The 14,414-nt window shown below is 36.9% G+C and overlaps 5 protein-coding genes across 7 annotated transcripts; 2 read left to right on the top strand and 3 right to left on the bottom strand.

The window, feature by feature from the left end:
- The first annotated feature begins 259 nt into the window (after positions 1-259).
- Positions 260-1,951, top strand: LOC106304652 (homeobox-leucine zipper protein ATHB-40-like). Of its 2 annotated transcripts, none has more exons than XM_013741052.1 (3): positions 260-403; positions 751-1,070; positions 1,572-1,951. In XM_013741052.1, exons 1-3 carry the CDS (start codon positions 316-318, stop codon positions 1,809-1,811), a joined length of 648 nt encoding a protein of 215 aa, XP_013596506.1. In that variant the 5' UTR covers positions 260-315; the 3' UTR covers positions 1,812-1,951. The 2 variants fall into 2 exon arrangements, with proteins under 2 accessions (XP_013596506.1, XP_013596505.1); XM_013741051.1 differs by having other exon boundaries at positions 745-1,070.
- A 4,557-nt stretch (positions 1,952-6,508) lies between these two features.
- On the bottom strand, positions 6,509-6,889 carry LOC106303471 (uncharacterized mitochondrial protein AtMg00810-like). Its single transcript, XM_013739730.1, has one exon. It carries the CDS (start codon positions 6,887-6,889, stop codon positions 6,509-6,511), a length of 381 nt encoding a protein of 126 aa, XP_013595184.1.
- A 1,016-nt stretch (positions 6,890-7,905) lies between these two features.
- On the top strand, positions 7,906-9,003 carry LOC106303470 (small RNA degrading nuclease 2-like). The gene is made up of 5 exons (XM_013739729.1): positions 7,906-8,139; positions 8,218-8,337; positions 8,430-8,499; positions 8,583-8,878; positions 8,965-9,003. Exons 1-5 carry the CDS (start codon positions 7,906-7,908, stop codon positions 9,001-9,003), a joined length of 759 nt encoding a protein of 252 aa, XP_013595183.1.
- Positions 9,004-10,101: 1,098 nt separating this feature from the next.
- On the bottom strand, positions 10,102-11,923 carry LOC106301231 (HVA22-like protein k). Of its 2 annotated transcripts, none has more exons than XM_013737583.1 (7): positions 11,714-11,923; positions 11,373-11,431; positions 11,022-11,171; positions 10,783-10,846; positions 10,602-10,697; positions 10,449-10,530; positions 10,102-10,369 (listed from the first exon to the last, which is right to left on the bottom strand). In XM_013737583.1, the coding sequence occupies exons 1-7, from the start codon at positions 11,744-11,746 to the stop codon at positions 10,281-10,283; spliced, it is 573 nt and encodes a 190-aa protein (XP_013593037.1). In that variant the 5' UTR covers positions 11,747-11,923; the 3' UTR covers positions 10,102-10,280. The 2 variants fall into 2 exon arrangements, with proteins under 2 accessions (XP_013593037.1, XP_013593038.1); XM_013737584.1 differs by having other exon boundaries at positions 10,124-10,369; positions 10,449-10,521.
- On the bottom strand, positions 11,910-13,431 carry LOC106301230 (scarecrow-like protein 15). The gene has a single exon (XM_013737582.1). It carries the CDS (start codon positions 13,349-13,351, stop codon positions 11,966-11,968), a length of 1,386 nt encoding a protein of 461 aa, XP_013593036.1. The 5' UTR covers positions 13,352-13,431; the 3' UTR covers positions 11,910-11,965.
- Positions 13,432-14,414: the final 983 nt, after the last annotated feature.

Raw genomic sequence — 14,414 nt, 5'->3', positions numbered from 1 at the left:
CAACATGCAACAATATAAAACTACTTAGAAAAAACCTTTCTCTCTCTTTAGTTTCAAAATCATTGTTTAAAATTAATTATCATATCTACTTGTTAAGTCACAAGACACAAGGTGTGTACTTATGTGTAGTGGCATTTTCGTTAATTTAAAATACAAGAACCCCACTTCAGGAAATTACACTTCATACAAAAAAACACTCATTTCTTTGCACCTATGCTCCTTATAAATCATAGGCCTTCCTCTCCCCCCAACACAACTTCTCACATTTCATAAAAAGTGAGACAAATTACGAGAGAACGAGAGTGATCCAAGAACATGAACCACACGATGGATGATGATCAAAACTTGGCTTTTATCTCTCAATTGTACCCCGATGTCTACACACAGATACTACCACAAGAAGGTAAATTTCAATAATTTTTTGTTTAGAATTTCTAGAAACCCCAACTTAATGGACTTTCATATAAAAGTAAAAGTGGGTTAGTTAGTCTATCCGAAAATTTCACTATTTTAAGGAATAAGGTATAGAAATTCAAGTGGGCTATCTATTTGAGTCTTTCCAAAAAAATAGAAGTTTACGACCAACACAACTATTGATATGATCTAGTGCATGTGAGCACACATCAAGAAACTAAAAAGTAAAGAAAAATCCAAAACTTTATTGGTCATGTTTCTTTTTGACAAGTATTTGTCATATTTTTTTTAGCGAATTACTCGTTTGATTTTATCTATTTTGGTTGGTAGGAGCAGTGAAGCCACCGAAGCGAAGGAGGAAGAAGAGCAAAAGAGCCGTGGCTACTGGAGACGGAAGCAACTGTTTTTTTAGGAAGAGAAAGCTTAGCGATGAGCAAGTGAACATGTTGGAGATGAGTTTTGGTGATGAGCACAAGCTTGAGTCCGAGAGGAAAGATAAACTTGCCGCGGAGCTAGGGCTCGACCCTCGTCAAGTTGCTGTTTGGTTTCAGAACCGTCGTGCACGGTGGAAGAACAAAAGGCTCGAGGAAGAGTACAACAACCTCAAAAACTCACATGAGAACGTCGTTGCTGACAAGTGCCGACTTGAGTCAGAGGTATAGTTCTTTTTTTCTCTCTTTGGTTTATAATTTTTTTTAGAAAAACTTTGAAAGTATTTAATTTTTATATTTTAAAAATAAAACATTATTAATTATTCATTTAAACAATTCGATTAATAATAAAATTGACTACAGAATACATATAGTCATATAATATAAAAATTAATAAATTTTCTATTAAAAGTTAAAAATATCATTTATTTATTTTTTAAAAGTTAAAACGTTATGTATTAAAAACGGAGAAAGTATAAAAGTACAAAACACAATAATTAAGACATCAAAGACTCGAGTTGAGAACAAAAAAAAGCGACATTTAACAGTAAATTGTCACGTTATTACACAACATAAAATACTTATATGCGTCATAATCTTGTAATAATCACTTGTGTCCTTCTCAGTGGGACTCAAAATTCTAGAGGAGATCCACTAACAAAAAAAACCTTTTACTTTTGTGATCAATTGCTTATTGATTAAATTAACGTTACATTGTTTCCTCAGCTTCTTCAGCTCAAGGAACAACTCTATGATGCAGAGAGGGAAATTCAAAGATTGGCAGAAAGAGTAGAAAGAGGCGCGAGCAACAGTCCCATTTCTTCTTCAGTTTCTGTCGAAGCTAACGAAACACCATTTTTCGGAGATTATAACGTCGGAGACGACGGTGATGACTATAACCTCTTTTATCCGGTGCCAGAAAACACCTACATAGACGGAGTAGAATGGGCAAATATATACATATAAAATTAATAGCTTAATGTAATATTTTTAATTGTATTAAGTAGTGCCCTGATTTAGGGAGTAGTATTTTTTTAAGTAAACTAGCTAGTGCCTAGTAGAATATGTAACTGCTGAATTTCTAGTGTACAAACAAATATAACGACGATGGGTTTCAGAAATTCTTGATCTTTTTATATATTTATTTAAAATGCATTGTCGTATAAATTCTTGAGAAACGTTGTTAATCGATGGATAAGAGTTTAGGAGGTCGGATAAAATATATCAATGTTGGTGAAACATTATGAGTCAAGTTTCGCAGTGTCACTCGACAACTAATGAGTAAATCCATAATGTGGTTAGCGATCATATTGGTCATTCTCACCAGTTGTCGCATGCTTAATGTGAAAATGTCGTGATAGTCATATCAAAATCGAAAGAAACCAAAGGATTACAATTATCAGCTGGTTACATGCATTAGTATATCAAGATAGAACAATCATCCAGTTTGAATGGATCCATTTAAGTGTGGGCTACTAATTTTCATGTGTTGTTGGTGACACTCATTATGGAAAATGGTTATAACGACATACGTATTCTGAAAGGCAAAATATTTTATTCCTGATTTGAGGATTCTTGATACATGCATACATCTTTTTAGTATATCCTTACAAGATATTTGATTCATGCATCTGTTTAATATTGACCGAAAATTTGTTGGTCTCATAAAGCTTAGCTAGAAACTGTGGACCCACGAAGAAATGTTTGGCGAAAAAGTGAAAGATTTGATGTAATCTGGGTAAAATAGAAAGTGAAGTGTGAAGCAAACGTAGTGTAGTGGTCTTTCCTAATTAACGACCACACAGTTCGGTCGTTCAGCGGTCGCGAAATTTGCGACTGATAACCGACGACAATTTACCGACCTCATTTGAGTAGCTTAATAGTCGTAAATAGCCGACTAATTAACGACGAAATGTTGTAGTCGTAAAATAGCGACGGAATTTAACTGGTCGCAAATCAGTCGCTAAACGGTCGGTATTCGGTCGGCATATTTAGCGACTCCGATTGTAGTCGCAAAATTCAATAGGAAAATCCATGTTTTCTTGTAGTGTGTTTGAAGTACTCGTATCTACTTTCAAGTTTTAAAACATTCACTGTATCTAGTCCTCATTCCGATGAGATTAAGAAAGTTTCTCACCTTTTTTATATGGTGATCAATCACATGATCACCTAATGGCAATGCTAATGCTCCACGATAGATAATATATTTGTTTAAGATAATGATCTGTTTGAAGTACACCGGATTTTGACATCTATGTTATAGATTTCCAAACCAATTTTTAACTTCTAACAATATGTCATTTGGATCCACTAAAATATTGTTAACTTTGCCATCGGATGAAAATGTTCTCTACATTCTAATCAGAATGTTTTAGTCACACAAACACAAAGTATTCATCTTTTAACGTTCTTAATTATGCTAGATTTTTAACTGAAAATAATTCAAATTAAAAGTATATGTTATAAACGATGTAAAGAAACAGAAATAACTGAAAATAATAAATATAGGAAAATATATTTAGTATTATAGTGAAACAGAATTGTTAACAAATGACTCATCTTTTCCTAGCATCTAACAAGACAACGAAAGAAATAAAAGTAAATAGTTCTTTGTTAATTTTACCGGAGTTATAAATGTCATCTATCTACCGGAGTAGCTTGGTCAAGGACAATGCAGCCCGTCTTGAACATTAGTTCTTTGTTAATTTGAAAATTAAATAGCATTTGATTGATAAGTTTAAGGTAAACATTATCAATTAAATAATTTTAATCAATTGAAAATAATATTTAATTATATTTGTCATTCATTTAATTATTTGTTATCAAAACAGATTTGTAAGTATTTTATGTACTTGTAGAATATTAATATTTTATTTTGTATTATCAGGTTCTAGTAGATGATTTGATGAACAAGATATGGTTGAAAACTTATGATATATAACATCATGGACAACTTCTGATAGATAAAATTTGGTGGATATCTTGGTAACCAAGAATTATGGACATTTTAATGCTATTAACTAAAAACGTGGACACACTATAAAGAGATAAAAATTATGGACAAACTAATATTGGATAGATGTGTTTTGAACGAGTGAGTTATGTATGAACGAGTTGTTTTCTCTCTCAGTCGTGATGCTTCCTCAAGGATAGCGATGGAACTAGTTGTCGACTTAGATCTAGGTTTTTCAGAGTGAGGGGCTGTCCTGAATTGGTTGAGTGTCTTTACACAGCCACAATCCATTGTCTGAGTGTAACTGATGCCCACATAACTGTGCGATATATGAAAAATCAGGAAGAGCAGAGAAAAACTAGTGTTGATGGCATAGTGTAGAAGCTCTGGAAATCGAGGATAGCAATACTAAGAAGAACTGTCCGTTAAATACAAAAGGTTTTTCTAGAAAATGAATTTGTCTAATATAGTTTTATGTGATTTAACTAATCTAACTATTTAACAACATTTGGTTGAAATTATTTGTAAAATAGAATACTACACATTGATAGTTTAAAATACCCACAATTGTTTTGTCGGAAAATATGTTATACTATTTTATTTTGCTAGCTTATATATATCCACCACACAAAAAAGAAATTGATTAAAATCTACTTCATAGTAAAATATATTAGTAAAATCAATTTAAAAAAAATGATGGTATATAGCAGTGTTTGAAATAAAATTTAACTTAGACATGATTACATGTAATTATCAGATATTTAAAAGGAACCAACAGAATAGTGTGTAACAATAAGTTTTCAATTGAAAGACTAGCAAGTATTAAAATTTGGTTGTAAATCGTTTTTTGTTTAATAAAGAGAATTACTTATTAAAAGCAAACATAGCGGTTCCGTATCTAAAAAAGTTCTATAGTAAATAATATTTATGTTTTGTTATAATAAGATTATTGATTTATGCTATATTATTTTTAAAGAGTTGAATTACCTAAAAACTAACATGTGGCATGTGTTCTGCTAGGTACTTAAAATAACTTATTTGAAAAATTATGGTTTATATTTTCTGTTTATATTTTATTTTTGTTTTCTTTCAATAATAAGATATTCATTATTCAACATAAGGAAAATGTACTATGTCTGTACATCTATATGTGTCTTTCAATAAAAGAAAACATAAGATCTAAGAAACAAACCTTTAACAAAATCTATAATGGAATCAGAAGACAAAACATATTAGGCATCTTATGGACTAAAAATTATCTCTTAGTTCGTTAGTGAAGTAGCCAGTGACTTGAATAACTGTGTTGAAATTCTTTCATGTGTTATGATTAAATCAGAAATAATGGGAACTACCAGCGTCGTGTGCGTTGGATGAATGGTGATACCGAACAAGTTCAAGATTCTAAAGATGCAACCGTTGTTGACCATCGTTTCTCTCTTGGCGAGTATGTTTTTTCAGCTTCCGAGCCAACTGGGCAGGTGGGTTTAGTACTCTAGCGAGCCACCGGTATGAATTTTCTATCATTGTAAAACCCAAACTAATCCATAACATGTAATAATGTTGTGTGTTTTCCATGCTGCAGATGAGATATTATCAGTCTGGTGGGTGGAAGCTAAATCCAAACCTTTATGAAAGAGGAAACATTTGTCTAAGCCTTCTTAATACATGGCAAGGCAGAAAAAGTGAAGTGTGGAATCCCAAATCATCTAGCATCTTTCAAGTCCTTTTATCACTCCAGGGACTGGTGTTGAATGCAAAGCCTTACTACAAGTCATTGGAAAAGCTAACTGCAAAGCTCTTCCCAGCTTTGAGTCTCTTGGGAGCTAGCGATCAATGATTGTCAAGATTACATCGACGGTGGTTACAAAGAGATGGAGAAGAGTACATCGACATCGACGGTGGGAAGTTGAAGCCAGACGAGGAACACAAACTTCACATGATAATACAGTGTGTTAGTTTCAGTGAGATTTTGTTTTCGAATAAAAAATGTTGTACCTTTGCTTTGTTTCTAGTATGTATTTGTCTCTGTTTTGAATTTGCTCTTCTTGTGATTTTGTGTGTGTTGTCAAGTTTCTATATTAGAACGTAACCTTCATCTATTTGAGTTTTGGATGACTGAATCCTCTGATTTGATCACACTCTTCTTTATATTGGATATACATGTCTAATTAAGGATACAGTTTTGGTTACATATTTTTTTCTCTAATCTACTTGTTTTTGATGTATCTTCCTCATATTTACAGGACATCCCGCCCACACCTTATCCAAACTTGTCAATCTCCATACCATTCATGTTATCGTCTATAGATTTTTTTGTTCTGTTACTCAGAATACATACCACATGTAAACTCAGAGAGAAAGTGTATTTGGTAAACTGTGTGTGTATCTCATTGATCACGTTGGATACATATACTCGACCTTCATATCTTTACAAGAGATTCTACTTTTATCTACATCTACCGTACATCTTTATCTTTCTAATACATTGTACTTAATTATCTCAACAACCTTAATAACCTGAGACTCATCTCGATCGGTTTGGTTTAGTAGACCTTACTAAACCATACCACTCTTGACACTCCCCCTCAAGTTGGTGCATGTAAGTTCCTAACGCCCAACTTGTTCATTAAATAGTGGAATGTGGAACTACCCAATGCCTTCGTCATTACGTCAGCTAGCTGCTGCATCGTCCGAACGTGTCGTAATGTTATCAGTCGATATTGCACTGCGTCTCGAACACTATGACAGTCCGACTCGATATGTTTTTCCTTTCATGGAAAACTGGATTAGTAGCTATGTATATGGCCGATTTGCTGTCGCAGAAAAGCTGCATAGGATCATTATGCTTCACTCCCATGTCCGCAAGCAGCCGCTTCAACCACTTTAGCTCACGCAAAGTCGCCGCCATTGAACTAAACTCTGCCTCCACAGAAGAGTGAGATACTGTATCTTGCTTCTTCGTCTTCCAGGAGATGGGTGAGTCTCTCAACAGTACAATAAACGCAGACAGAGACCTCCTCGTGAGAGGACATGCTGCCCAGTCGGAGTCGCAGAAGGCTCTTATGCGAAGATCACTAACTGCTTTCAACATGATTCAAACTTGCTGCTCGATATCCTTCTGTTTGTAGCCTCCAGCTTCTGGGTCAACCAACTAGGAGACCGGGAAAGATCGAGTCCCTGGCAAGATGTCAAAGGGGAGTTTGAAAAGAAAGGGTGAAGGAGCCCTCTGGTTCAGGGAACGATGGTGTATCTCCGAGGTGAGACCTATAACGCTCTATTCAATGTGTTTTACTTATTACAATTTGATCATGAAGAAGCATTTTGATGTAATTATGTTTTTTTTTAATGTAATTATGTTTTTTTTGATGTAATTATGCTTTTTTAAGAGAAGAGACCCCGGTAGCTATTATTCTGTAGGAGGCAGAAGGGAAGCCCGAAAACTTGTAAGAAAAGCCTGAAAAAACCCTAACAAAAAACATAGAAAAAAGGTTATCGTCGTATTCTAGCTGCTCGGAGTTTTAGTTCACGGAGTACATACTAGCAACAAGGGAGAGAGAGGTAGAGTAACGTTTGGATGCTTCCTTTCATATGCAGATGGTCGTTTTGTCTCTCTCTAACATGTTTGGATTGTAGGTTCTAGTAGAGCTGACGAAAGAAGTGCGTAGTCGGGGATTGTCAGGGGAGCACGGAACATGGGATAAATTTCTAAAATTTTGCGACCCAAAAAAAGCAGAGGCATATTCTTCTCCCGATTCGCGAGCCGACCCTACCTTGCTCCAGTTCTTACTTCACTCAACAAGAAAGAAGATCTGCGGGTAATAAAAACTGTTTCTTCAAATTACTTTTTTTTTGTTTTTTCTTCTTTCTAAATGTTGGCTGAATCATCTAACTTCCTTTTATTTTATTTTTTGTTTGTCCCCAGCTATTGGCTTTGCTTTTGAATCCCATCCATCCACTGGTTTGCAAATACTCATGCAAACACCCGAACGAGACAGCTGAGCAGGTGTGTCTACTCTTCTTTGTTCTTGTTTTTTTTTTTCAAATTCGTTTTCAATAACTCTCTTTATATATATATATTTGTACTTGCTGCTGCAGAGCCTAGTTCGAATGACTGTAACACATGACGAGTACCCATTCGACTTTATGATCCCCTACAACCCCAAGGACTGGGTCCTTACTGGTATCCTAGAGAACCCACCTCATTCTCCTGTACCCTTTCGCCCAAAGGTGCCTTTCGATCTTTCCAAAACCGACATGATTGCCATTTGTTGCGAGAAGGTTCTCTGTGCAAATAACACCGAAGCTGCTGTTAGAGTTGCTGCAGTTGACCGCAAGCTCAAGGTAGGTTTCTCTTCCGAATCATCATTATTTTTTTCCTCCAATCAAAATCAAAATACTGATTCATCAAACTCTAATTAGGTGGTTTTTGACAAGCTTGTCGAACCTGATCAGCCAGTTATCAACTACAGAACCAGCATTACCGGACTCGATTGTTTTACTCTTGTACAACGAAATGCTATTCCTTTGGCAGATATACAGGTAGTCTTTCCGAATATATTACACAACCTCCTATCTTTCTTTCTTTTTTTTTTGTGTTGGCCCGTCAATCAATTTCTAGTGTGTTTCCTCAGGACAAGTTGCTGGGACTATTTCATATGCAAACTATAATGGTAGGTGACCTTTTGAACAGTGATCTCAAAGGTATCAATCAATCACTAACTACTACCTCCTTCTTTTCCACCTTATTAGTAGTGTGTACTGACTTACTACTTCTACTCAATCAGCTTTGAAGATGGATCATGCAAGAGTGATCGATACCTCACTAGTGTTCAACTATGATCTCTCTGGTGGTGGTGGTGGTATCGAAAAACTTCCAAGGCCCTCTTTGGATCATCTCTGCAAGTCTGTTTTGGGATGTGAAATCAAGAAATCTCCGGGCAGATGTGTTCATAAAGCTGTAGCTACGATGAAACTTGTGCTTGCTATACTGAAGCGTGGCGCACACACCTCTGTGCCACTACCTGATGAGCGTCCTATACTGGTGCATGGCGCAAGCACCTCTGTTCAACAACCTGATGAGGTAAAGAGTGGAACCCCCTTTTTCTTTCTTATTAATTTCATCTAAATTGTCAATGGAAAAAACATAATTCTCTCTCTCATATGCAGATGTTGAAATCTGATGAGTGGGAGTGGGTAAAGATCTGATATGTAGTCGAAGGAGTGATGGTTGGTGTATTCCCATGAGCTCCACTATGACCAGCATGCATGCAAGCAAGATCTTCTATTAGGAGATACAATATTGTCATGTTTCCTTTATTTACGTTTAGGTACATTCATATTATATAGCTGAGAAAAACCATTATAGGCCGCTGAGATTGTTTAATAATACAATAATATAGCTGAGAAAAACCATTATAGGCGGCTGAGATTGTTTAATAATACAATAATCTTCATAATCCTTTTAATTTGAAAACCAAGTGGCTGACCTTGTTGACTTCTTCTCACTTGACCTTTAACTAAAAATGGTGACTCAAAGAAACCACAGAACCATAAACATAGTTACTCGTTGAGTTTGAACTCTCCACTTTTATGAGATTTGAGGAGATATGGGTTTTTGAAAGAGGAAATGTCGCTCATAGGTGCCTTCAACAGCTCCATACTGAGGAGGAGCAAAGGTCATCATCATCATAGCTTCTGTTTTTATCAAATGACCAAAAATCACCAGTAGAAGAGCTTGACATCTAATTTTAACGGAGCTCAAGTGACACTGCTGTTGATGACTTGTTGACTTTTGATAAGGCACTCATATATGATCAGGGGAACATGATTAAAGCTCTAAAAGAGGAGAACCCAACCGTTCATGGAACCAGCCTTGCCTTGAAGTAGAAACGGAAAATCGAGGAGGCACCACCCTCCTCCCAAACGTCTATTAGACACAGTCTAGGTATCTCTGAACAAAGCCAAGTATCATTCAGAACACTATGGAGTTGTTTCACCTCCCCAAAAGACAACGCATCATTCTCAAAGAAGTCACCAAAGTCTCCAAATTCTGAAAGAAGTGCCTGGATATTCATACCAACTCCTCTATCAGCATAATCATAATCATCCAATCCCAACCAAATTTGGTCATCTGCAATGCTGGAGGACCAGCTTATAAGTTTTAGTAGAGCCAAATCATGACTTATATGCTTCTTGAGTAGATGCATTAGAGACAGTACCTACTTGACCGAAAATACACTGAAAAAACATCAAGAATCTGCTAACTTCCTTGAATTCCAAGAGGCACAAGTTCTCTGAACCAGGTAAGGTAACTTATACTTTAGTATGAGGAAACATGGAGCTGCTTTATAACGGATTATAGGGATTTTTCAACACTTATTTGTTTTACCACTCTAAAAGTAATTCGAGATTTACGTGACCATTACAATCGTTTGACATAAGTGTTTAAAAGCTGCAAAGCTATGAATACATTTGTTGTTCTATTAGTCTTCATGATCGGATTCAGATTCTGGTTCAGGGCTAGTGTTTGAGATTTCTCCTTGTCGTTGGCTTGGTGATGCAACTTCATTGACTGTTGCAGCAAGAAAACTCCCAGATTCAAACAAAGAAAGTATCAACGCGTGATAGAAAGCTAGAGTTTAGAAACTAACCTGATCCCAAGATTCTGATAATCATTGATCGCACAAAACGTATCTCTCCTTGGTGTGACCTAATGACCTTGACCTGCAAATGCTGTGTGTTACATAAGGCATCTGTAAAGTAGCTCAAGAGTGTTTTGAGTTTTGAAGAAAGCAACAATGTACCATTTGCTCATATACTCCATTCACGAGTCCATCCAGTCTAACTTGGTGTCGTGTTAGGAAAGGGCGAAGGTGGTTGTTATATATTTGTTTCGCTCCCTAATCAAGAACCAATCAGTAACAGTTTGATAAAGCTTTCTCAACATATTAAATGATATGGTTACAAAGAGATAGAGAAGAGTACATCTACGGTGGGAAGTTGAAGCCAGACGAGGAACGCAAACTTCACATGATAATATAGCGGAAACCTGTAAACAAACAAGTATCAGTAACAAGAAACTCTATCAATAGTTCAATACTCTGCATATGATTTCTAGAAAGGCCATGTTTCTTGATAAAGTCCATTAGAAGAAGCAAGAAACTGCATCTCTAGTAATTAATAAAGATATTGTACATAGGTGATAGGTGAGATATCAAACGTACCAAGAGATGAGTTTGTCCGTGAACACTTCAACAAGGCTGAAAGAACCATAAGCTGCCCAGTAAGTAAGCCATTTATGTTGTTCATTCTGATCTCTATTCTCAATTGCCTTGAAAGTGGAGTATACAGGCAACCCTATGCCAACGGAACAGCTGGAGGAAAACAAATATTCAGAAAAAAACAGTAAAAAGTTACAACTAGGAAACAAAAGTTCAAGATTCCCAAACAAAGAGATTGGCTTCTTGTTCTTCAGACACTCCCAACTCAAATCCTTCCTCCAAATCAATGAAATCATACTGTAGCATAGTCTTAACAACTAAAATATGGTGAGACAGGATTTAAAAAAAACTGACCATGCTGTACGAAGTACGATGTTGGAACCAAGTGGAGAAAGCAGTACACGTAACCCTACCTGAAAGTTTCCATAGTGATCATGGGAGAATTCAAAAGACCAATCCACTATAGAATCAAAACTCAATTTCACCAAACCAGAAGATAAAATGTTATTAAAGACTTGAACTTTCAAATAATCAGACAAAGCCGCAGGCATGATGGTAATAAAAATTTTGAACTCGAACAAGACACAATAAGATGATAGAATCCACCCAAACACACATCCAATCAAGTAGAGTAATAAAGTTTTTGTCTTTAATACATACAAGCGAAAACAATCATCACATAGAGCATATATTACCTCACTGGCTAAGCCGGATCCGATAAGCGCCATGGATTGGAATATATGAAGCAGATTGACAAACTCTGTTTTTTACACACTTTCCCCTGTTCTGAATAGGGCTTATGAACGATTTGAAGACTCTAGTTTAACCAGTGTCTTGACGATATTATTACTAGCTTATTTATTTATTTAAAATTAAAGGGAAAAAGTGATAAACCGAAATTCGATTCTATATCATTGTTAAACCAAACAAGTCTATAATACGGTTATCTAAAAGCGCCACGCTGACGTGGCAACGAGTGCCCTCCCATGCCAGCACAGCACCAACTCTCCCTGTCGTTTAGCCACGTGGAACCCTCTGACCTGCGCCTTCTCCAGTAAGCACTCAGCTTGAAAGTTAGCGAACTGGCTTAGCTGGACCGGTCTCATCCCGGCGGCGCACAACATTTCCCGCCACGTCATCTGACCGGCGCTTCTCCTATTCGCCGCCGTTTCCACCGCCGCGGAGATCTTCGGACGTAACAGGAATGTTTCCACGATCTTCTTCACCAAATCTCCCGGAGGAGCGGCGGCGTCTAACGACTCCAGCACCATCGTGTAGAACTCAAAAGCGCTAACAAACTCCCGCCGGAACGAACCAGATCCTGCTGTCTCCGTACATCCTTCGCTATCCACGAAAACGACGACGTTAGGCGACACTCTTCCTAAGTTGTTCACAAACTCAGCGATTCCAATCACACGGCGGAAAATCGCCGGAGATATCAACACGACGGTTCGCTCTCCGTCCACGAACCTAATCGCCTTGAAAGATAAAATCTCGAACGTCTTCATCAGAACGAACTCTATCTGAAAACGAATTTTCATCTCCGCCGCGAATTGAGTCAAGTTCTCTTTCACCAGCCGCGTCTCGACGGCGCAATCCTCCGCCACAACCGCCGTGACTCTCAGAAACCCGCCGTTTGCTGATTTCTCAGCGATCTCTCTCATGAGCGATGCGTATTGACCACCGAACCCGATCTCGAAATCAACCACGTGGACGAACGGAGAAGACGACTGCGAGCTGAGCGAGTCGAGGATCGCTTGGTTTGCCGTGAAGTGAGAGAAGAGAGGAATCGGAGATATACCGGAAAACTCCTTAATCGCTCGGATCTTCTGAACAATATCGGACCACGAAAATAATTGATTCCGGTTAGTTCCGGTTAAAAGCGAACCGAGAGCTTCCTTGAAGTAAAACGCTGCTCTTTGTAACGGTCTACCCGCGGAAGTTTGTAAACGTTGATTGAGTTGTGATAGAACCACATGAGCGAGGTGTAACTCGTCTGATTCGATACAGTCCACGACTCGAATGAGGTCTTCGATGTAATCGAATCCTCCATTGTCAACGCTATCGAGAGAATTGAACCCGTACCCGGTTATCTGATTTGGACCGGGGTAAACATCGGATGAGTCGATATCGGGAAAGACAGGGAGATTGAAACTCGACGGTTGAAGCTGGTAAGGTGCAGAGTCATCGTCAACCTCAAGTTCTTTCATGATTGAATCCCAATCCATGGAACGCATGGCATGTTCGTCCATGGATAAGTGGTTACTGTCAGTGCTGTTGTTGGTCGTGTTTGATGGTTGGTTGTCTTGAGGAGATGAAGCTTGGAGTTTCATGGTGGTTTAATAAGAAAGGAAAGGTTTTTATTTTTATTTTTTCTTCTGTGGAAGTGTGGGAGAAAAGGAAGAAGAAGGTGGCGGGGCTTTTGAAAGGTATGATTGGTAAGCTTTATCCTTGTGGTAGTGCGTGCAATAAAGCTAACCGTGTCTAACCCGGGTTTTTGGTTTAGAGAATATAATCAAATCTAATTAAAATTGACTTGTATTTGATTCCGTTTATTTATTTTCAGTCTGGATAGGTGTTTTTAAAATCGGACAGGATTTTTGGTTTAGAGAATATAATAAAATCAAATTAAAATTGACTTGTATTTGATCCCGTTTATTTATTTTCAGTCTCGACTCTCGATTCATAATTTATAGATTAAGTCGAAGAGTATCTTAATTTTGTATATAAATAGTAGTTTGCAAGATAAATTTTCAGATGATTTTCTTATATATATGTTATGTTTTTATTATATTACAAAACTATATACTAAACATACAACTAGCAAGTTCTCCGGCTCTCTAAAGGGCTAACATACAGTTAAAGTTCCTCTACTTTAAAAAAAAAGAAAGATCGTTCGATTGAAAGAGACACAACAAGCTCCACTATGATGATGATCATCAATATGGTAAAAGTTGAAAAAGGAGAAAAATAAGTTAAAAAGGTTAATCATATATTTTCTTTCTCTGAGTGGGATTTTTTTCTTCACTTTTTCATCCTAAAATATTAGACACTTTGTAGATTTATATAACCATCATGGTTTTTTTTAAGAAAAAATCCAAAAAAAACAATCGGCTTAGTTTAAAAAAAACAAATTTAATATTTTTTTTTTTAAATAATTTTTTTGGACACGGTAAAAGTAGGGAGGAGAATAACCGGGCCTACAATCGGCTTAGTTTAGAAGTAATTTTGTCGGAGATACTGTCTATGAAGCCCATGGGCTATTTGGTATTTACCGTACAGAGATTGACTGATCATTAAGTCAGCGCGTAAGAATCACGCCCACTTACTTTGGCACCCCAAGCTGCAAGGAGGGAGGGAGGGAGAAAGAAGAGGAAGAATATGTTCTCCTCCTCA

Source organism: Brassica oleracea, chromosome C7, assembly GCF_000695525.1.
Source record: "Brassica oleracea var. oleracea cultivar TO1000 chromosome C7, BOL, whole genome shotgun sequence".
Classification (NCBI taxonomy): Eukaryota; Viridiplantae; Streptophyta; class Magnoliopsida; order Brassicales; family Brassicaceae; genus Brassica; species Brassica oleracea.
Note: the sequence above shows the minus strand (reverse complement) of the source record. Positions and strands in the feature narration are given on the sequence as shown.